Below are 21,282 nucleotides of genomic sequence, written 5' to 3'. Positions count from 1 at the left end.
TTCTCGCGATTAGAAATAGAGAGTACGATGTGCACTAGTCGAAGTGCAGAAGTAAACTAACTCACGAATCGTCAAAGTTAATCGAAGGAACGTTTATGTTTATATTGCAGAAGGCCAACAACCGCGAGTTTAAAATTTTTAAGTATTGGAATTTTATTTTAAAATTATTTTTAGTTTCTCGCGTGTATCTTTCTTTATAATGAATAAATGAATCTACAATTGTTTAAATATTGGTTCATTGTACTACGTCTACGATAAATATTGTTTAAATAATTATAAAATTACCGAAATTATTAATTTATAAGTTTTCGCGATTAGAAATAGAGAGTACGATGTGCACTAGTCGAAGTGCAGAAGTAAACTAACTCACGAATCGTCAAAGTTAATCAAAGGAACGTTTATGTTTATATTGCAGAAGGCCAACAACCGCGAGTTTAAAATTTTTAAGTATTGGAATTTTATTTTAAAATTATTTTTAGTTTCTCGCGTGTATCTTTCTTTATAATGAATAATTGAATCTACAATTGTTTAAATATTGGTTAATTGTACTACGTCTACGATAAATATTGTTTAAATAATTATAAAATTACCGAAATTATTAATTTATAAGTTTTCGCGATTAGAAATAGAGAGTATGATGTGCACTAGTCGAAGTGCAGAAGTAAACTAACTCACGAATCATCAAAGTTAATCAAAGGAACGTTTATGTTTATATTTCAGAAGGCCAACAACCGCGAGTTTAAAATTTTTAAGTATTGGAATTTTATTTTAAAATTATTTTTAGTTTCTCGCGTGTATCTTTCTTTATAATGAATAAATGAATCTACAATTGTTTAAATATTGGTTCATTGTACTACGTCTACGATAAATATTGTTTAAATAATTATAAAATTACCGAAATTATTAATTTATAAGTTTTCGCGATTAGAAATAGAGAGTACGATGTGCACTAGTCGAAGTGCAGAAGTAAACTAACTCACGAATCGTCAAAGTTAATCAAAGGAACGTTTATGATTATATTGCAGAAGGCCAACAACCGCGAGTTTAAAATTTTTAAGTATTGGAATTTTATTTTAAAATTATTTTTAGTTTCTCGCGTGTTTCTTTGTTTATAATGAATAAATGAATCTACAATTGTTTAAATATTGGTTCATTGTACTACGTGTACATTAAATATTGTTTAAATAATTATAAAATTACCGAAATTATTAATTTATAAGTTCTCGCGATTAGAAATAGAGAGTAGGATGTGCACTGGTCGAAGTGCAGGAGTAAACTAACTCACGAATCGTCAAAGTTAATCAAAGGAACATTTATGTTTATATTGCAGAAGGCCAACAACCGCGAGTTTAAAATTTTTAAGTATTGGAATTTTATTTTAAAATTATTTTTAGTTTCTCGCGTGTTTCTTTGTTTATAATGAATAAATGAATCTACAATTGTTTAAGTATTGGTTAATTGTACTACGTGTACATTAAATATGGTTTAAATAATTATAAAATTACCGAAATTATTAATTTATAAGTTTTCGCGATTAGAAATAGAGAGTACGATGTGCACTAGTCGAAGTGCGGAAGTAAACTAACTCACGAATCGTCAAAGTTAATCAAAGGAACGTTTATGTTTATATTGCAGAAGGCCAACAACCGCGAGTTTAAAATTTTTAAGTATTGGAATTTTATTTTAAAATTATTTTTAGTTTCTCGCGTGTATCTTTCTTTATAATGAATAATTGAATCTACAATTGTTTAAATATTGGTTAATTGTACTACCTCTACGATAAATATTGTTTAAATAATTATAAAATTACCGATATTATTAATTTATAAGTTCTCGCGATTAGAAATAGAGAGTACGATGTGCACTAGTCGAAGTGCAGAAGTAAACTAACTCACGAATCGTCAAAGTTAATCGAAGGAACGTTTATGTTTATATTGCAGAAGGCCAACAACCGCGAGTTTAAAATTTTTAAGTATTGGAATTTTATTTTAAAATTATTTTTAGTTTCTCGCGTGTTTCTTTGTTTATAATGAATAAATGAATCTACAATTGTTTAAATATTGGTTCATTGTACTACGTGTACATTAAATATTGTTTAAATAATTATAAAATTACCGAAATTATTAATTTATAAGTTCTCGAGATTAGAAATAGAGAGTAGGATGTGCACTGGTCGAAGTGCAGGAGTAAACTAACTCACGAATCGTCAAAGTTAATCAAAGGAACATTTATGTTCATATTACAGAAGGCCAACAACCGCGAGTTTAAAATTTTTAAGTATTGGAATTTTATTTTAAAATTATTTTTAGTTTCTCGCGTGTATCTTTCTTTATAATGAATAAATGAATCTACAATTGTTTAAATATTGGTTCATTGTACTACGTCTACGATAAATATTGTTTAAATAATTATAAAATTACCGAAATTATTAATTTATAAGTTTTCGCGATTAGAAATAGAGAGTACGATGTGCACTAGTCGAAGTGCAGAAGTAAACTAACTCACGAATCGTCAAAGTTAATCAAAGGAACGTTTATGTTTATATTGCAGAAGGCCAACAACCGCGAGTTTAAAATTTTTAAGTATTGGAATTTTATTTTAAAATTATTTTTAGTTTCTCGCGTGTATCTTTCTTTATAATGAATAATTGAATCTACAATTGTTTAAATATTGGTTAATTGTACTACCTCTACGATAAATATTGTTTAAATAATTATAAAATTACCGATATTATTAATTTATAAGTTCTCGCGATTAGAAATAGAGAGTACGATGTGCACTAGTCGAAGTGCAGAAGTAAACTAACTCACGAATCGTCAAAGTTAATCGAAGGAACGTTTATGTTTATATTGCAGAAGGCCAACAACCGCGAGTTTAAAATTTTTAAGTATTGGAATTTTATTTTAAAATTATTTTTAGTTTCTCGCGTGTATCTTTCTTTATAATGAATAATTGAATCTACAATTGTTTAAATATTGGTTAATTGTACTACCTCTACGATAAATATTGTTTAAATAATTATAAAATTACCGATATTATTTATTTATAAGTTCTCGCAATTAGAAATAGAGAGTACGATGTGCACTAGTCGAAGTGCAGAAGTAAACTAACTCACGAATCGTCAAAGTTAATCGAAGGAACGTTTATGTTTATATTGCAGAAGGCCAACAACCGCGAGTTTAAAATTTTTAAGTATTGGAATTTTATTTTAAAATTATTTTTAGTTTCTCGCGTGTTTCTTTGTTTATAATGAATAAATGAATCTACAATTGTTTAAATATTGGTTCATTGTACTACGTGTACATTAAATATTGTTTAAATAATTATAAAATTACCGAAATTATTAATTTATAAGTTCTCGCGATTAGAAATAGAGAGTAGGATGTGCACTGGTCGAAGTGCAGGAGTAAACTAACTCACGAATCGTCAAAGTTAATCAAAGGAACATTTATGTTCATATTGCAGAAGGCCAACAACCGCGAGTTTAAAATTTTTAAGTATTGGAATTTTATTTTAAAATTATTTTTAGTTTCTCGCGTGTTTCTTTGTTTATAATGAATAAATGAATCTACAATTGTTTAAATATTGGTTCATTGTACTACGTGTACATTAAATATTGTTTAAATAATTATAAAATTACCGAAATTATTAATTTATAAGTTCTCGCGATTAGAAATAGGGAGTACCGATGTGTATTGGACGGAGTGCAAAAGGAAACTAACTCACGAATCGTCAATGTTAACAAGAAGTCCATATATGTTTATATTTCGGAAGACCGACAATCCCAAGATAAAATTTTAGAATATTGTAGTTTTATGTTAAAATTATTTTTAGTTTCTCATGCATAACAACCTTTGTGACATTGGATAGAAATTTTTTTATTTTTACCATAGAACCATTTGTGCAAATAGTGACCGATTGAGTTATACTGGTTTCTTCATTCGAGCATAATGAAATGTATTTCTTTGCATTAGGAAATGTTCTTAAAATCTGAATATTATCTATTTACGCACATAAACAGGAAGGCAATCGCTACTTCACGGACATAAAACATACACTATTCCTGTGTGTTGTGAAAACCAGTAGTAGGAGTACAAGCTTCTTTTCTTTTGCCGCAAATTTCGAGGGGCGCCACAGTACTAAACTTTTTCTTTGCAAAAAATGTCTAAAGGAGCATTTAAACCATCAATAAAAACAGGAGTAATTCTTGATCAATTTTTGATGTACGAGATCTCACTTTAAAGACTAAGATTTAGTCTAGATCATACCTTTCTCGAATTTTTGAGAAAGCTTTTTATTTGTGCATAAATTATTGTCGAATAATATCATTTTTCAACACGATTTTTCTCAAAGGAAATAAAGCTTTTTAAGAAATTCAAAGAAGATATGATCTAGATTAAATCTTCTTCTTTAAAATGAGATTTTGTTCATTAAAATCGGTCAAAAATTACGCCTGTTCTCATTGATGGCGTAAACAATTATAAACCTAGGTGTAGTGAACAGCCTTAATCGTGATGTGGGCAAATATTTTCATCAAAAATAAATACGATTACATGAAAACACAGGCAGAGACAATTGAAGCATGATTGAAAATTTAGACGCAACAAAGAAAAGACGCAACGAAAGGTTATTAAGGTTAAAAATGTTTAACCTTTGCCAGTTGGGATTCTCATCATTTATAATTTTATCGCGTGGAGAAATTAGTTAGAAAGTAAATGTGATTGATTATATGGCCGGTTATCAATAAGAACGAGAGTTAAGGGATTAATAATAGTTCGTGGATTGAAAAATTTGTCTGTTTGTTTTTTTTTTTTTTTTTTTTTTTTCGATGAAAATAAAGAAATAATCGTTTTCTTTCATATTTTTCTAAAGAGTAAAAAGTATTTCTTCATGTGCGCTTATCGTTTCCTTTAGTTGCGCATCATTCGTAGTATAGTTTATATAGATATATGCGTGTTATGTGTACGCGCAAGTGTACTCTGTAATACATATTTCTTCGATTTGTAAAAGGGGAGTTTTGTACGACGAACTGCGCAGTGGAGGTGTTATAGCGAGGTGTAAAAACAGGAGGGGAAGAGCTCTCGCCTCCGTTTAGCGCGAGGTAAACGCCGGTAATGAGTGTTTATATTGGAACGGCGATAACGACATCGACGACGACAACTACGACAATAACAACGGCGACGGGAACGGCGAGTACAGTGATAGGACCGACAGTAACGACGCTGACGACGACGACGGCGGCGGTGGCGGCAGCGACGACAACAACGACGACGACAACGGCGACGGCGACGGCGACGACGACGACGACGACGACGACAACGACGACGACGACGACGACGGCATCGGCGACGGCGACGGCGACGGCGTCGGCGGTTGTCGCGACGCCAGACACCGCGACCGGTTGGATTGAATTCTGTGAGCGACACGCCCGTGCCTCGGCCTCCGATTTTGCCAAGGCTTTTTGCACTTATGTCAGCCTAAATCTACCTGAAAGTGCCAGATCCACCTTATCTCATCGTGACTTTCTCAGAAAATTTGTTGAAAGTTTCTGCGAGCACTTTGAGAGCGAGTACTTGCGTCGAACTGTTAGGTCTGTGGTTCAATTTTAATGATAAACATAGAGTTTATGTAAGATAGCTTGATGTAACGATACTTTCTCTCCAATTGCTTTTTAAGTTTTCATTATTTGTAGAACAACTCAAGTTTATTGTAATATATTCCTCAAACGCACACGTTTAGCTGCTATTTTCTTCGAGTTTCATAACTTTATCGATCACTTGTTATTTAAAGCTTCCTCTGCATGGTTAACAGCAATTATTTCTTTTTTTTTATATACTGATTATAAAATAGGATATTGTCTTTTGTAAAGAATTCGAATTATATTTAATAGATTATTGTTAAAAGTATGTATGTATTCTAATCTTATTGTTGCATGTCAAAGCTTATGTTTACAAACGTTAAATGTACTTAATTCAATTACACAATTTGAATTTTACAAAAACCTTAAGAGAAATAATGATATAGAAATTATGAAATATATGTATGACAAAATAAATGATTTTTGAATTTATTCTTTCATTTTAGATCACTAACTGCATATGATGTTCGACAAACAGCATTCACTGAAAGGGATACAAATACTATATCACAAAATAACAATGCACCAATTCGTGCTTCATCACATGAAGAATTTAGTGATTACTCTGAACATGATGGTGAAACAGTATCACCAAAACCTGTTCACAAACCTTTCTTTCGTAGATTATCATTTAAAGGACTTAAGAAAGGAAAGAGTTTCTTTCATAAACAACAAAGTGATGAAGTAGAATTATCTCATAGTGAACACCGTAGAGATAAACATTCGAAAACTAAACTTTCTAAAATTGTTGTGGAATGTAGAAAAGAGGGTATTGTTAATTCTTTGATGGGGGAAAATATAGATGGAACTCAAAAATGGGAAAAATCTAGATTGGCATTGATAAAAGCCATCGGAGGTTATATGTTGGAATTTTATTCTCCTCCAAAGGCAGTAAAACCACGTAGTGGTGTTTTTTGTTCTGCAATAACAGAAGCTAGAGAAACCACAGCTCTTGAAATGCCAGATCATGAAAACACGTTTGTGTTGAAAACACAAAATATGGAATTTGTAATAGAAGCTCATGATTCAAATGATATGAGGTCTTGGCTTGCTACTATTAAATATTGCATGCGTACTGTACAGCAAAATTCTACTACACCTGTTTCTGGTACACGAGATTCAATTGCAGATTCATTGGGACATGCTCCGCTTGGAATTAGTAACGAGGGTGATAGACTAAGGGCCAATTCGGCAAGTAAAGGTTCTCGATTAACATCTCATGAGCATACAGAGGAAGCATTATCTAATCCACCAGAATTGCCTCCAAGGTTGCGTATGCGAAGTAGTAGTAATTTAGAACTATGTTCGTCGCAACAAGAAATTGAGCAATGTAAGGGAATAATGATGCGTATAAAAACAATTGATTATATTTCACAGGGATAAAATCAAACAATGAACTTTGTTTTTAGTAGCTGCAAATGATGGTGAGCTAGATTTATCAAGTAGTTTACGAGAGTATCCTTGGTTTCATGGTACATTACCACGTTCAGATGCAGCACAGCTTGTCTTGCATAGTTCTGCTAATGGCCATGGTGTCTTTCTTGTTCGGCAAAGTGAAACACGAAAAGGAGAATTTGTATTAACATTTAACTTTCAGGGAAGAGCAAAGGTAATCTATTAAAGATTAAAAAATTATTTTAGCAAGAAAAAATCTAAATAATATTATTTTTTATCTTAAAGAGATTAAAGAGAATTAATTCCTCGTTTGTATAGATTTTTTATATTTATTATTTTAGCATTTACGGATGACATTGAACGATCAAGGCCATTGTCGTGTCCAACATCTTTGTTTTCCGGCGATATATGATATGTTAGAACATTTTCGTCAGAATGCCATACCTCTTGAATCTGGTGGAACTGCCGATGTTACTCTAACAGAATTTGTGGTGGCTAATCCTGCTTATCGAATGACACATCACCATATGATAGGCGTAATGCAACAGTCGCAAGAAAGGAGACCTCCAGTAGCTCCAGAGCCCAGAGAAGTAAGAGTCAGCAGTGGAAGTCTAACTCCTCTTGAATGAGCGCGAGTGGCCAACACCCACAGTCTGAAGTCTGACTTACAGACAGTGAGTAGATAACTAGATAAAGTGATGCGCTCTCTTTCCATTCATCTCATAAGTATAATAGCTCTACCAAAATTAAATTTAATTGTATAAATAAATTTTATGATATATATGTAATTATTATCAGTCAAGTAATAAGTTATCATAATATACTACATTACAATTGATTCTTTGAAATTTAATTCAGATTTAAGTCTCATGCGCGCTAATTTTTCTATACAAGAAAATAAAAGTATATTGGAATGTAATTATTCTAATAACAAATTTGTTGGCTTAAAAAAATGACAGTGGGGCAAAAAAGCTCGCTTTTTCATATGGTGTATTCTTAAAGCTTCTGGTATTATTATGATCAATTGATTTTTATAGTATCAGTTCATGCATTATTTTTAAGAGAATTAATTCAGTTAATTTTCTTATTTGTATTTATAATAACAATAACCAGAAAATTTAAGAATTTTTCCAAAAGTGTTTATAACGATATATAAAATAATTATTTATAATTGAATTAGGTACACACATATGGAGGTTCTATAAGAACACGCACTGACTCCTTGGAAAGACTGGAACAACAACAAAATAACATTGCAGAGCAACAAGGTTCAACATCAACCACTGGAAGAGCAGTTTACAATACGTATAGTTTTCTCTGACGATGGATTCGTTATAATTTCTATCATTAGAACAATATTCGTTTTGTTTTTCAGATTAAGTTGCATCAATAACATGAACTAAGGAAATCTCCTATAAGTAATTTCTGAAACATATGTTCTATATTAAAATATTTTGAACAAGTATACCTTTTGGTAGACCGGCCTTTTGAAGAGCTATATCACATTGTTTAAGATTTAATATTTCGCCAATATCATTATTATAATTAAAGTATGATTAATGAATCAATTTTTTTATTTCAAAGAATAAATACTAGCAACTAAACCATTTTGTATTAATATGAATTTTACATTTAATATTAGGTTTATAATCATCCTAAGTGATCTTTTATATTCCATAATGTTGATTTTTATAATCTTTTATGAAAATGATTGTGATATTGGCAAAATAAAATTATATTCTGCAATGTATTAAGAGCTTAAATTTAAGGTAGCATTTGAAGTCATTTTTGGAAACTTGATTTAATTTTATAAAATATTTTTTTTTCTTTTTCTTTTTTTTTTTTTTTTTTTTTTTTTTTTTTTTTTAGATTATAAGAAATAAGATAAATTTACAAGTCTATTGAATTTATTTGTGTTAATGATGGTGCATACGAATTTTAAAAATTCTTTTGAATTCTTCTCAATACGAGTTTAAAAAAAAAATTTGTATAATTTATCAAGCAATATTTTGATAAAAATTTACTTTTTTCTTTTGGTTTATTTAAAATATGTATAAAGAGAAAACTCATAATAATTTGTTGTTTATGAGCCTTTTTGCGTGCATGAAGTATAAAGTTACATATTTTTGAATTTATTTTTAATTTGTTTTATAATGTATTAATTTTAAATTATGGATATTTGAAACTACATGGAGTAATATTAATATTTAATAGATTTTTTAACTCTTATAAATGAGTGAAACTTTCTTTACTATCTCTTTTAACATATGTAAGGAGGCTTGTATAAATTAAGACTTATGATGTATGTACTTACATAATGTCACACATGAGAACATGTATGTACATGTATGTACCTATTTTTTATTGCAAATTATGAACTGCCACATATTACAACCTACATCATTCCATTTTTTTCTGCATATTATCTCATTAAATTAAAAGTACATTGAAATTGTCCTATATACAGATAATCATTTATTTTATTTTGTGGACTACTCTCAGTATTTCGAAAGACATTAAAAAGAATTATATACTTTTTATTACGAGCTATACAAAAGAAAAAGGAATATGAAAAAAATTTATTTTACATTTGTGGCTTAAAGGGCATTTTATTTTTTACTATTTTTAATAAGATTCAGATAAATTTTTAATAATCAGGATTTTATCTATGTAAGAAATAGATTAATTCTTCCAAAATATTAACATAGTTTATGAGCAATTACATTCCTTATGTAATTTCTAAAGATTTATACATTTCTCCAAACTTTTTATAAGTCTTTAAATAATTGAATAGCATTAAAAATAAATAAGTTTTCTGGTTTTCATATTCTTACAGATGTTAAATTATAATACCATTAAAAGCATTACATAATAAAATGGTAAGCTCTTACAATTTTTGAAGTTATAATATTAAACATTTTATTTTATGGTTGAAGTAAACATTTTTAATTTATTAAATATTTTGCTTTTTGGAAAATAATTAATATTCATTTCATGTAGTACAATAATTTAAGTTTATTATTATTATTATTATTATTATTATTATTATTATTATTATTAATAATATATTTATTTGTCAAAGTTATGTATTTTTCTTGTATGAAAAATCATGGTCTAGAAAGTTCTTATTAATATTTGTGAAGTATTGTTTATAAAAAAGCAAATTTTTAGTACAAGCTATCTTTTTTAATAATGTTATTTGTTTATTTTAATGTTTCTTTCTTTGTTATATTTATTAAGATAATATTGTATCTTATTCATTGTGGTATATAATTCAATATGAAAATTCTTGGGATCTTTTGGGTTCATGCATCAGAACATCATGTTCTTTGTGTAAACAATTATTAAAAATAGGATCCAAGAACATTGTGTGTAAAAAAAAATATATATACCTAATAGCTTTTGCACATGCACAAATAAAAACAACATACTTTTAGTAATTTATATTTCATAATTAAATCACCTTATGAATTTAATAAAATATAATTTGGTATAATAATTTTGTGATTACTTACAATAGGTTAATAATGCATAATAGGTAAAAGAGGGAAAAGTAATAATATTATTGTGTGTAGTTATATTTGTAATATTTGTGCAAATTTATTTGTTTATGCCTAAAAATTTACACTCCTTGCCAGTTTTCTTGATAACTTGTAATATCTCATCGGAAGATAATGTTGTTTTCACAGAAACCATTTTATTATCTAAATTTACTTTTACATCATTAACACCTAGCAATTAAAATTTTTATTACTCATTATAAGGTTATATACTTTATGGCATGAAAAATCTTTTGTTATCATACAAATGTTCACAAGACCTTACAAACCTTCCTTTTTGTTAAGCACATTTTGAACAGAATTAACGCATCCCTCACACGTCATTTCAACCCAAAATTCGTAAACCTTAAAATTAAAAATATTAAAAATAATTTACCCCGGTGGTAAATAAAATGACAACTTCTTACCTGTGACGACATATCAACGAAAAAATATATTTAAAGTTTGACGTGGCAAACACCAAGATTACTCTTCTTACAACGATACTTCTTGGAATATCAATTGTTTTTTATCAAAAGATAAGCTCTTATTACAAAGATAATCGTACAAGAACACTTCAAAGTATTTCTCAGCGAACTAAATGCATACAATTGGAAGCAATGAATTGTTCTCTTGCTTTCATATATCTGACGAGAGGCTCCCCCTTTTGTGCTTTCTTTCCGACAGTCTGTTATAATCATAATTTATTGGTCACTTGAAGTTTGTTTTCTATCTAATTTTTATAAAAATTAAATAACTAAATCGATCAAATTAAGCCACGAAAATTATCATTAATGTCAGAGTTTTCGGTTCAAATAATGTTATAGAAATTTTTAATCTTTTTATGATTGGAACTGTCAAAAAGCTCACATAACCTACAATTTTTAACTCGTCAATGATAAACTTTAAAGAAAGTAGCTAATTGTTCATATTATTAATTTGATGTTCTTGAACATCTCAATTGATTATTCAATTTTCAGGAAATTATGTGTTTAATTCTGGAAATTTTATATAATGTTCAGACAACGAAGAAATTATATAATTTGAAAGAGAGAAAAAAAGTGTTACTTATTTTATATGAATAATGTAAATGATGTGAGATTATATTTACTAACTTGTAACAAACTTGTTTTATTTTATATAATTAATTCTGATTATATTCACTTATTTATTTATATTTCAATTCTTTCTCGACTGCACTTAATCGTTGTTCTAATATATGAACAGTATTTCGTAGTGATTCTACTTGTTCATTTAGCATTTCTATTATATTATTACTTTGACTAGAACACGAATCAGGTACTTTATCTCCAATACACAAAGAATCTTCTCTGTCTTTCTTATATTGTTTCTGTTTTTTCAAATTAATCACTTTAACTTCTATATTTTCATTAGGTAATTTGGGAATAGATCCTTTACAAATTTTTGTATCAGATTTAGATTTCATAGACTCCAGTGATGATAATAACAACTAAAGAAAATTTCATTATATTCACTAAAGTAAATAACATGTTGATGTATTATATTTAAATTATTACCTCTTGCTGTTCTTCGTATTCTTCATTTTCTTCATGAATATCTGTTTCATTTAACCATCTATCCATGTATTTTATATCTTGAATAGGCGGCATTAATATTCTAGGAACTTTTCTATTTTTATCATCCTTATCAAAATTAGTCTTCCACGTTAAAAGCTGAAAATCAGCACCACCCGATGCAAAGTAGTCTCCATTAAGCGAAAATGCAATTGATGTAACAGCATTATTATGCCCTTTAAGCGTATAAATTGGACGGCCTTCTAATAAATCTAAAACCTAGAAAATACTTACATAGTAACATGTTTATGATGATATAGTATGTATAAAAAGAATTCAATTACTTTCATAGTAGTATCTTCTGAAGCAGTTAACATAAAATTCCCTTTTGGATGAAATTTTGCAACGTGCACAGGACCTTTATGAACAGCATAATGTTGGTACAATGAGCCTGTTCTTAGATCATATAATTTTACATAGCCACCTATATTAGCTGATCCAATAACACCGCCACTTGGATGGAACTCCACATATACAGCAGGAGCTATTAATTTAAGTTTTAATAACAAATTTAAAATTTGAAATATGATTGCAACATACACAATATACCTTTAACTTCATTAATAGTTTTAATACATCGTCCAGTAGAGACATCCCATAATTTAATAGTTTTGTCATCGCTGCATGATATTATAAGCCTACCATCAGGAGAAAACTTAGCACATCTGACCCAATTTGTATGTCCATTAAATGATAAAAGAAATTTTCTTTTACACAACATCCACAATTTACAAATTTTATCATGGGATGCACTAAGTAACTGAAATAAATAGATCTAATAAAAAAAAATGTTCAAAGATAAATATTTTATCTATATTACTATTGTCAGTTTCAATAATAACTAAAATACCCGTTCTCCATTTGGACAGAAATGCAATGAGCTTACAGCTCCTGAATGTGCTTTGAAATCTACAGATTGTCCTGTTATTCTAGGTATCCATACTCTTATAGAACGATCTCTGGACGCACTAGCTATGATTTCTCCAGAAGGGGCATAACTAACATCTAATACAGAATCTTTATGCGCCTTTAATTTATATCCTCTGATTGAATCCGTAAAATTCCATAACATCAAAGTTTTATCCATACTACTAGATACAAGTTGATTATTAGTAGGATGAAAATGGAGACCAGTAATTGCATCTTTGTGACCTTTTAAATGTCTTTCAATTGTAGGATCACATGCTGTCTCCACCATTACTGTAATGTTATGTGAATAATAGTACACTATATAAATAGTTTATAAATAGTGTTAAATATATTATCACAAAGTTTTTATTTGTGATATTCTTTTTATTTTAACAATAAAGTTGAAAGTGAATATAAATATGTTGAATTTACGACAAATAAGAAAATGGTATCAAACATTGAATTGAAAATGATATAAATAATATATATAGAATTATTGTCAAATAAACATAGTAACTCATAAACTAATCATTCGCAATGTATAGTAAATTTGTCGTGTATATAAAATCTGAACAGATAAATGCGATTTCAAACGAAATGTACTCGATTCTATTACTACTCTAGTCTAATGACAATCTAGACAGAGAAAATATATGTACATTTTTTTTCGAGGCGCCATCTGGTGTAAAGCGGAAATGAACTAATATTCAAATGGGAACTAATGAAGTTTTCTTATAATTTGAATATATTTTCTATATAATAATCTCTATCAATACAGATTAATTTACTTATGTGTATATATATATATATATATATATATATATATATATATATACATATATACATATACATACATATATATATATGTATATACATGTATATTTTTTATTATTTCTAAATTATTAATTATATTTGAATTTTTCTTATTTTTCTAATTATATAGAAAAGCTAAATATATTTTAGACAATTTTTTCTTCAACTTTTATTAACGTAAACTAAAATCTCTACCGGTTTATAACATGTTTCTGGTAAATATGTATGTTCTCAATAATACAACACACACACAAAAGATTAATATTTTCCTTCGATGTAGATACTAACCTTATAGAAAGGTCTATTATATTTATTTAAACGCATAAAAAGACGCATTGCGATAGTCTAGAAAAACGAAGCTTATTTAGACATTACTTGTTGTTGTGTGTATATATATATATATGAGTATAAAAGCTCCATCAATCATACTCCATCTATGTAAAGTTTGATTCTGTTAATATTTATTTAAAAATATAGTAACATATTACGAGTAACATTAAAAAACGCTGAAATTGTAAGAATAATATAATATACAGTACTGAACTACTATATTGAAAGAACAATTGTACGTATAAAGACATTGCAATAGGAAATACAAGATTGATACCATATACACTATTAATTAAACACTTTATTATTGATTTTATTTTATTTTATTTTTTTGTTTTTTTTTTTTTTGAGAACAGATTCAATGACGAAATGCCTCCATTAAGCTATGTGATAGATAGGCTAATTAGCAGGGTTGAATTAGATCTTTATTTGGAAGATACACAGGTATTGATAAGATAATTGAACGTAATTATAGATTAGGGATGATTAAACACAAATGTACAAACAAAATACATTACTTTTCATATCGCATGCATGGCGATACAAACGTGGTTTGTATCCATGGCGTACTACTTAAGCACACCCTCTAATTAATTGTACACTTAGCATGATTTGCCATGCTAAAACTCACTCGGCACTACAGCTTATTTTTTTTTATTTTTCTATTTTTTTTTAAATAATTCTTCATTTTTCGAAATAATAAATCAGGTAATCATGTATCATAATGTCAACATTGCACAGCGATATCTTTAGAACAATTCTATGTAGAGAGGATCCTAAAGAATTTTGAAATGAAACAAAGAAAAAATAAGGGAACAATATGAATTTCCAGAAGAGGAATCACGTAACTCATCCATGATAGAACATTTTCATAAATTTGCGTATCCTCATCCATTTTACGACTATAAATCTCGGTAACATTAATCTAAATGCTTCAAATTCGTAGACCGGAACTGGAATATAGTCTAGAAGTTATATCACTAGAAGGCATTGCTCTCTCTCTCTGTATCTTTTTTTCTGGTATCTTAAAAAATCCTCTAGAACGATGCGCCGCAAGACAAAGAAATAGTCGAGCAGATCGCCCCTATTCTCTTACGATCATCTTATAATTACATTTTTAAATACGTTCTTGTTGTGTTTCCTTGAAATGCGTGTATGAGTTCTCATATTTTTTTGTTATTTTTTTATAATAAAATTATTATTATAATTCTTTTTGTTTTTTGTTGTTGTTGTTGTTGTTGTTGAACAGTTGTTGCCCTGTGAAATCTGCCTTCTGTCACAACACAATAATACTTGCATAGTGGGTTCACATTTCATGAATTTGGTTGACCTTTTTCTTCTTCTTTTCTTTTTTTTTTCTTTTTTTTTTTTTATATCACAATATTACACTTGCATTATTTTTACATTAATGTTAATAGGATCTTTTTCTTTGATAATCATAGATACCAAATTCAAATGCAGAGTTATGTTATTCATCGTCTTATTTAAGAAACATCCTAAGCCAGAGGCATAAGTATCAGCATGTGTGTTATAATAACTTATTGTGAAATAATAAGACACTAAGAGTGTTTTAAGTTATGCAATGATAACTTTTGTTTCCATTATATCTATCTTACTATATTATTATAAATAAAACTCATACTGCGCGCTTCTTTGTACATGATAAACGTAGTATAATGCAACATTAAATATCAAAGATTCTGTTCTTTATACGATCGCACTTTTGCATACATACGTACATATATACATACATACATACATACATACATACATACATACATATATATATATATGTATGTATATATATACATGTATATATACTTATGCTGATCCATATGTTATACATTAACGTTCCGAGCATGCTGCAAATGTATTGTGCCGACTTAGGTTTTTTCATAAATAGACAATTGAATAGTGATCTTAGAGCATTAATATAACATTTCACTGTGCATTATTCTACCATGTAGTCGTTACTGTTGTGCCTGAGGCTTACCGCGAGGTGCATAACCGCCGCGATTTCCTCCTCTTTGACCACGGTATTGTCCACGTCCACCCCTATCCATACCACGCTCACCCCGAGGGCCACCTCTTGTACTGCCTCCACCTCTTTTAAATCCACCATTATATCCACCGTTTCCTTCATTACTCCACGAACGTTGCTGATAACCATTTTGATAGTTACTGTCATTACGATAATATGTACCTAATTTCACAAAACAAATAATTTTATATAAAATATATTTTAACTGATGTATATTTTTCTGACAATGCAATTAGTATGACATAAAATATGTTAAGTTCGTTATACATTTCTTACCTTGTCCACCACGACCATTTTGCTGATAACCACCCCTGCCTCTTCCATTGTACCCATTAGAATTACCCCTCCTACCACCTCTACCTCTATATCCACCTCTCTGTTGATCGCTCCAAGCTTGTTGAGTTGTTTGTTGTTGTTGTTGTTGCTGTTGTTGTTGTGTGTCTGGAACAGGTTGTTGAGCTGTTTCTGATTGACTCCAATCTGTAGGTTCTGTTAATTGAGCCCAATCAACAGATTCACTTGGCTGATCTGCTTCTGTCTCTACTGGAGCTGATTCTTCTTGATTCTCTTCTGGTTTTTCCTATATCAAATACATATAATTTTCGATTGAATTTTAAATTTAGTAATATTTTAATAATATACGTACGATGCATACCTCTATATGTTTTTCCTGACCATCTTGCTGAGATGTCTGTTCGAAATTTTGTCCTTGTGTTGGAATAGGCTGGGATGCTGCTTGTTGTTGAAAACCAGCAGGGTGTTGAGGACTATATTGAATATTTGGTTGTTGATGAGACGGCGGCATAGGTATAGGTGGGGGTGGATTAGGATTAGCAAATCCAGGAATGTGCGACATATCTTGAGGTGGTTGATGTTGATATATTACCTGTTGAGGTACAACAGTTGCATTTGTGAAATTTTGATTTGTAAATGTCTGAGAAGGTATAGGTGCATTAACTGCAGGAGGAATGTGTGATACAATAGGTGTTTGAGAAGTGACATCTGGCGAATCAAGTTCAGATTCTTGTAAAAAGAAAAAATTTGGAGTCCCAATGACATCATTAATTCTAGGAGCTTGTGGAGGTTGCTGTTGTGACTGTTGAGCTTGTTGTTGTTGTTGTTGCTGTGGTTGTGGTACAAATCCAGTTGCATTTGTGTAATATGATGGCTCAACAGGTGCAGTTGGATGTGGTGGAATAGGTTGCGGTACAACAGGGATTGGACCAGAAACTGGAGCTGTGCCTGATACTACAGGAAGAGGTGCGACTTGAACTGGGAAGCTAGGAATGGGTATTATGGATTCAGGTGGAATGTGCCTTTCACTGTTATTAAATTCTTCATTAACTTGCTCTGGCACAGAAGTATCCGTGATTTGTGTTTCAGCAGTAGTTTCAGTAGTCTGTAACAAAAATGATATATACAATTAAAACCACAGTTCAAAGAAACATTAATTAATTTAATTTAATATAATATTTTGTTAGATTTGAATGAATATATTCTCTTACTTCCTCAACTGTAGATTCAACTGTATGAGCTTGATCAAAATATCCAGATAGATGAATAGAGTGCATAATTTCCTTTAATTTATTATATGTGGTTCCAACAACTTCTCTTTGTTTACCATCAACAATTGCTACGTAATGTTCTGCTACTTTTTGTAATTGTTGGAGAACCGTTGGCTCTCCCTCTTCATGCTGATGTTTCATTATAACTTCATTGTAAAAATCATCTATATATTTCAGATCATCTTCTGACATTTTTACAGCACCATTAGTACCAGCTAAAAAGTCTTCTCGTACAGTACTTGTACTCATACTCGTCAAAATATCCTGAATAAGTAGTACTTCCTTAACCTGCATTATAAATAAAATCATAAAATATTGCGACAAGTACTCTGATGTTTATTAATATTTATAAATACAATGATTTTTCTTATGAAAAAAAAGAAAAACAATGGATAATATTGATTTAATCTGTCATTGCTACTCGATTCTTTAACTTACTATGGTACAAAAACATTGACGAACAAACAATATAAATGACACTTACCTTAGCAATATCCTGCTGTGTTCTTTCAACAGCTTCCTTACGTGCCAATTTCTTTTGTTGTTTAACAGCATCATTGGCAATACCAACGATTTGTTTGTACAATTCGCGAGTGATGTCCAATGTTTGTAATACTCCATCGTATTTAGCTACTGCCTTGGTCTGATCAGCATTCAGTTCCCTTCCATTTTTTTGTAGATCTCTATAGGACTCTAGCTTGCCCTAAAAAACAAACAATTTTTTCCCATAAACATATTTCTACATTTTACATATTAATTTACATACTAATAATCATTTTACACATTAATATTTATAATAAAGAAATCTATTGGATATTAGAATAAAAATTACTTTTACTATCTAAATAAAATCAACTTTTGGCTTTTTTGTATAAAATTATAATTTAAAGAAAAATTAAAGAAAAAATAAAGAAAAAAATAAATAAAAATATATAAAAAAAAAAAGAAAAACAAACGATATAGTTGAAAACGATCAACGAGAGAATAACGAGATAAAATCCATCGATAATTTCGTCCGTTCCAAATGTTTATTATCGGACTGTTTTCGGAAAAGAATACAAATAAATGAATAAGAGAAGAGAAATAAAGAAAGTTATATTATTTTTGATTAAACGAAGCATTAATGTATATGCGTATGCAAAAAACCGGTAAGAAGACTAAAAATCTAAAGAAAAATGCCTAATATATATTTCTCATTATAAGAAATAAAATATTTTACGTAGAAAATTTTTACTTTATATCGTATTGAAATAGGACGATCAATTAAAGGTAAAATAACATGAAGGGAGGTCGTAAGATAAACTACGAGAGGAAGTTTTGATACATCTAAAGGATACCGCCATGACACGAGGTTCGAAACAACGGATTAAAATTTTCGATGGTAGGAAATATCGTAATATTATAAAAAAATAATCGGTATTATATGATCCGTTAATTGATTATCGAAAGGATCAAGGATATTTGCTCGTATATTAATTATCTAATATTGCCGAATTTTCGAGCGTGAAGCACATGGCGTATCGAAACATGGCGGATTACACGGTAGAAGCCGCCGATTGACAGGTAGGTTCAACAGCTTTTATCGAAACGTTATTCTTTTCAATACTAACCTTACGCTTTTCAAGATTCCGTATTTTATGCTCGATAACGATAATCGCTTGGCGTATGGGTTCCACGGTCTCCGTAGAGGCCTGTTTCTCTAGTTTAGGGTTGGCAGAAGGCATCCTTCACGGGCAACAAACGCGAACTGGAAATTGGAATGGAAATGAAATCACAAGAGGAGTGGGGATAAGAAGGGGACCCCTCGTGTTGTCGCTTGTATGTATGCGTGCAGTATGGAGGGAGAATAAATGGACCTGCGCATTGCAACTTCACAGTTAACTTTTCAACTCTAACGACGTAATGTGTGTTTTCTTTTCTTTTATATATATATATATATATATATATATATATATATATATATATATATATAATATATATATGTATATATATATAAAACACACATATATATATTATTATTATTATTACCAACTTAAAAATTCTCTTCTATTTTACATTATATTAATTAACTTTCGTTTACCTTAACGTTAAGGTTAAACTTAAAGTTTTAAAATATATCGTGAAAAATTTATTAACATACGTGTACTACCGGTATCACAGTTCGATATCTCGCGCGTCTTTTATCGAAGCGCGATATATTTCAAATTCAAGTTATTGAAAAACTTCCTTAATCTAAATTGTATTTTTACGCGAAGAAACATAGTTTTTGTTTTTCATCTCTTTACGATTAATAGTTTATAATATAATAAAATATTTGAAAAATAAAAAATGAAAAATATTAATATGAATAGTATAATGTCATAGTTATTGGTTATATGAAGATTTTTTATATAAAAATTATTTAGAGAAATATATATACAAACTGTATATATGTAAACTGTATGTCTTTTATTTAAAAATGATTAATAAAAACATAAATTATGCGAGTAATATTCTACTATAATATAATATTTATATACTTTGATCATATTTCTTTTTCGATCAAGATAACAGAAAATACTGCAACTTCAGTGTTCAAAACTTCTCATAATTAAACTGTATGATGAAAACCTATAGAAAAATTTACAGTGTCTAATAAACATAATTGTACCCATCGCTTTTTAAAAAGAAATATAATATAACAATAATATTAATAGATTTATATCGTATGCAATGTTGAAAGTATCTAACCGTTGGGCAGGTACCATATACGACATTACAATATTTATACAATTAAGATTTCTTATTGCAATCTTCTAGAGAAATGTTTGTTTGCACATTATAATTTTTGTGTTTATTAAAAAAATCGTTTCATCCATTAGATTGTTATATACAGCACCTGCTTTTTTGCGATATGAATTATTGCATGGCACATTTGTTAGAAAGAAGATCTCTTTCATGTTGCATACTCTTTTTATTGTTTGTGTTTGTTTGTGTCCAAATGCCCGCATTTTAGATTTTAATATAATAATTCCTCCAATAATTTATAATACATTTCAATGCACCTCACGTCTATTACTAATACAATAATTTTGTCTTGGTATAACATATGAAAGGTGTCTAAAGCCTGGCAGGCATTGCTTAGCCACTTTACACACTTTGCTAGAATATTTTTACAATTTACAAATATATTTGATACATTTTCGAAAAATACATTCGCGCCACGCACGCATATCACCACTCTTTTTTTCTTTAGAGAATATTTTTTTCCTAATAAATCTGGAAACAGGTTAAAAACTTAAACGATATAAGCCTTAAACAAAGACGATCGCGATGAGAATAATGATGATAATAAAATGATAATGATGATAATGACAATGAAGAAGATAATTATAGTTGTAATAATACTAATAATAATAATAATAATAATAATAATAATAATAATAATAATAATAATAATAATAATAATAATAATAAT

At 29.2% G+C, this 21,282-nt stretch overlaps 4 protein-coding genes across 7 annotated transcripts; 1 reads left to right on the top strand and 3 right to left on the bottom strand.

The window, feature by feature from the left end:
* The first annotated feature begins 4,461 nt into the window (after positions 1–4,461).
* Positions 4,462–8,637, top strand: LOC124431463 (SH2B adapter protein 1-like). 3 transcript variants are annotated; one of them, XM_046979410.1, is made up of 6 exons: positions 4,462–4,711; positions 5,011–5,590; positions 6,085–6,968; positions 7,048–7,247; positions 7,375–7,623; positions 8,214–8,637. In XM_046979410.1, the coding sequence occupies exons 2-6, from the start codon at positions 5,115–5,117 to the stop codon at positions 8,352–8,354; spliced, it is 1,950 nt and encodes a 649-aa protein (XP_046835366.1). In that variant the 5' UTR covers positions 4,462–4,711; positions 5,011–5,114; the 3' UTR covers positions 8,355–8,637. The 3 variants fall into 3 exon arrangements, with proteins under 3 accessions (XP_046835366.1, XP_046835365.1, XP_046835367.1); XM_046979409.1 differs by having other exon boundaries at positions 4,462–5,590; XM_046979411.1 differs by having other exon boundaries at positions 4,466–5,590; positions 7,375–7,707; positions 8,214–8,351.
* Positions 8,638–10,608: 1,971 nt separating this feature from the next.
* LOC124431403 (copper transport protein ATOX1) lies at positions 10,609–11,159 on the bottom strand. Its single transcript, XM_046979283.1, has 3 exons — positions 11,001–11,159; positions 10,863–10,938; positions 10,609–10,764 (listed from the first exon to the last, which is right to left on the bottom strand). Exons 1-3 carry the CDS (start codon positions 11,010–11,012, stop codon positions 10,634–10,636), a joined length of 219 nt encoding a protein of 72 aa, XP_046835239.1. The 5' UTR covers positions 11,013–11,159; the 3' UTR covers positions 10,609–10,633.
* On the bottom strand, positions 11,127–13,853 carry LOC124431402 (POC1 centriolar protein homolog A). Of its 2 annotated transcripts, none has more exons than XM_046979282.1 (6): positions 13,018–13,853; positions 12,717–12,927; positions 12,452–12,651; positions 12,111–12,386; positions 11,688–12,043; positions 11,127–11,260 (listed from the first exon to the last, which is right to left on the bottom strand). In XM_046979282.1, exons 1-5 carry the CDS (start codon positions 13,363–13,365, stop codon positions 11,741–11,743), a joined length of 1,338 nt encoding a protein of 445 aa, XP_046835238.1. In that variant the 5' UTR covers positions 13,366–13,853; the 3' UTR covers positions 11,127–11,260; positions 11,688–11,740. The 2 variants fall into 2 exon arrangements, with proteins under 2 accessions (XP_046835238.1, XP_046835237.1); XM_046979281.1 differs by lacking the exon at positions 11,127–11,260 and adding an exon at positions 11,436–11,570.
* A 658-nt stretch (positions 13,854–14,511) lies between these two features.
* On the bottom strand, positions 14,512–19,600 carry LOC124431401 (caprin homolog). The gene is made up of 6 exons (XM_046979280.1): positions 19,436–19,600; positions 18,310–18,528; positions 17,766–18,113; positions 16,916–17,659; positions 16,537–16,840; positions 14,512–16,422 (listed from the first exon to the last, which is right to left on the bottom strand). Exons 1-6 carry the CDS (start codon positions 19,547–19,549, stop codon positions 16,190–16,192), a joined length of 1,962 nt encoding a protein of 653 aa, XP_046835236.1. The 5' UTR covers positions 19,550–19,600; the 3' UTR covers positions 14,512–16,189.
* Between the last annotated feature and the right edge of the window lie 1,682 nt (positions 19,601–21,282).

Source organism: Vespa crabro, chromosome 21 (genome assembly GCF_910589235.1).
Source record: "Vespa crabro chromosome 21, iyVesCrab1.2, whole genome shotgun sequence".
NCBI lineage: Eukaryota > Metazoa > Arthropoda > Insecta > Hymenoptera > Vespidae > Vespa > Vespa crabro.
This window is presented reverse-complemented; position numbering and strand designations above follow the sequence as displayed.

Excerpts from the sequence above, each read along its gene's own strand:
- LOC124431463 (XM_046979410.1), top strand. The coding sequence starts at position 5,115 with ATGAGTGTTTATATTGGAACGGCGATAACGACATCGACGACGACAACT. Across the intron at positions 6,969-7,047 it reads GCAACAAGAAATTGAGCAAT|TAGCTGCAAATGATGGTGAG; the intron begins GTAAGGGAATAA and ends CTTTGTTTTTAG. Across the intron at positions 7,248-7,374 it reads ACTTTCAGGGAAGAGCAAAG|CATTTACGGATGACATTGAA; the intron begins GTAATCTATTAA and ends TTATTATTTTAG.
- LOC124431403 (XM_046979283.1), bottom strand. Across the intron at positions 10,765-10,862 it reads TGTGCTTAACAAAAAGGAAG|GTGTTAATGATGTAAAAGTA; the intron begins GTTTGTAAGGTC and ends TTTAATTGCTAG.
- LOC124431401 (XM_046979280.1), bottom strand. The coding sequence starts at position 19,549 with ATGCCTTCTGCCAACCCTAAACTAGAGAAACAGGCCTCTACGGAGACC. Across the intron at positions 18,529-19,435 it reads GGAATCTTGAAAAGCGTAAG|GGCAAGCTAGAGTCCTATAG; the intron begins GTTAGTATTGAA and ends TTTGTTTTTTAG. Across the intron at positions 18,114-18,309 it reads CACAGCAGGATATTGCTAAG|GTTAAGGAAGTACTACTTAT; the intron begins GTAAGTGTCATT and ends TTTATAATGCAG.
- LOC124431402 (XM_046979282.1), bottom strand. The coding sequence starts at position 13,365 with ATGGTGGAGACAGCATGTGATCCTACAATTGAAAGACATTTAAAAGGT. Across the intron at positions 12,387-12,451 it reads CAGAAGATACTACTATGAAA|GTTTTAGATTTATTAGAAGG; the intron begins GTAATTGAATTC and ends AGTATTTTCTAG. Across the intron at positions 12,044-12,110 it reads AATACGAAGAACAGCAAGAG|TTGTTATTATCATCACTGGA; the intron begins GTAATAATTTAA and ends AATTTTCTTTAG.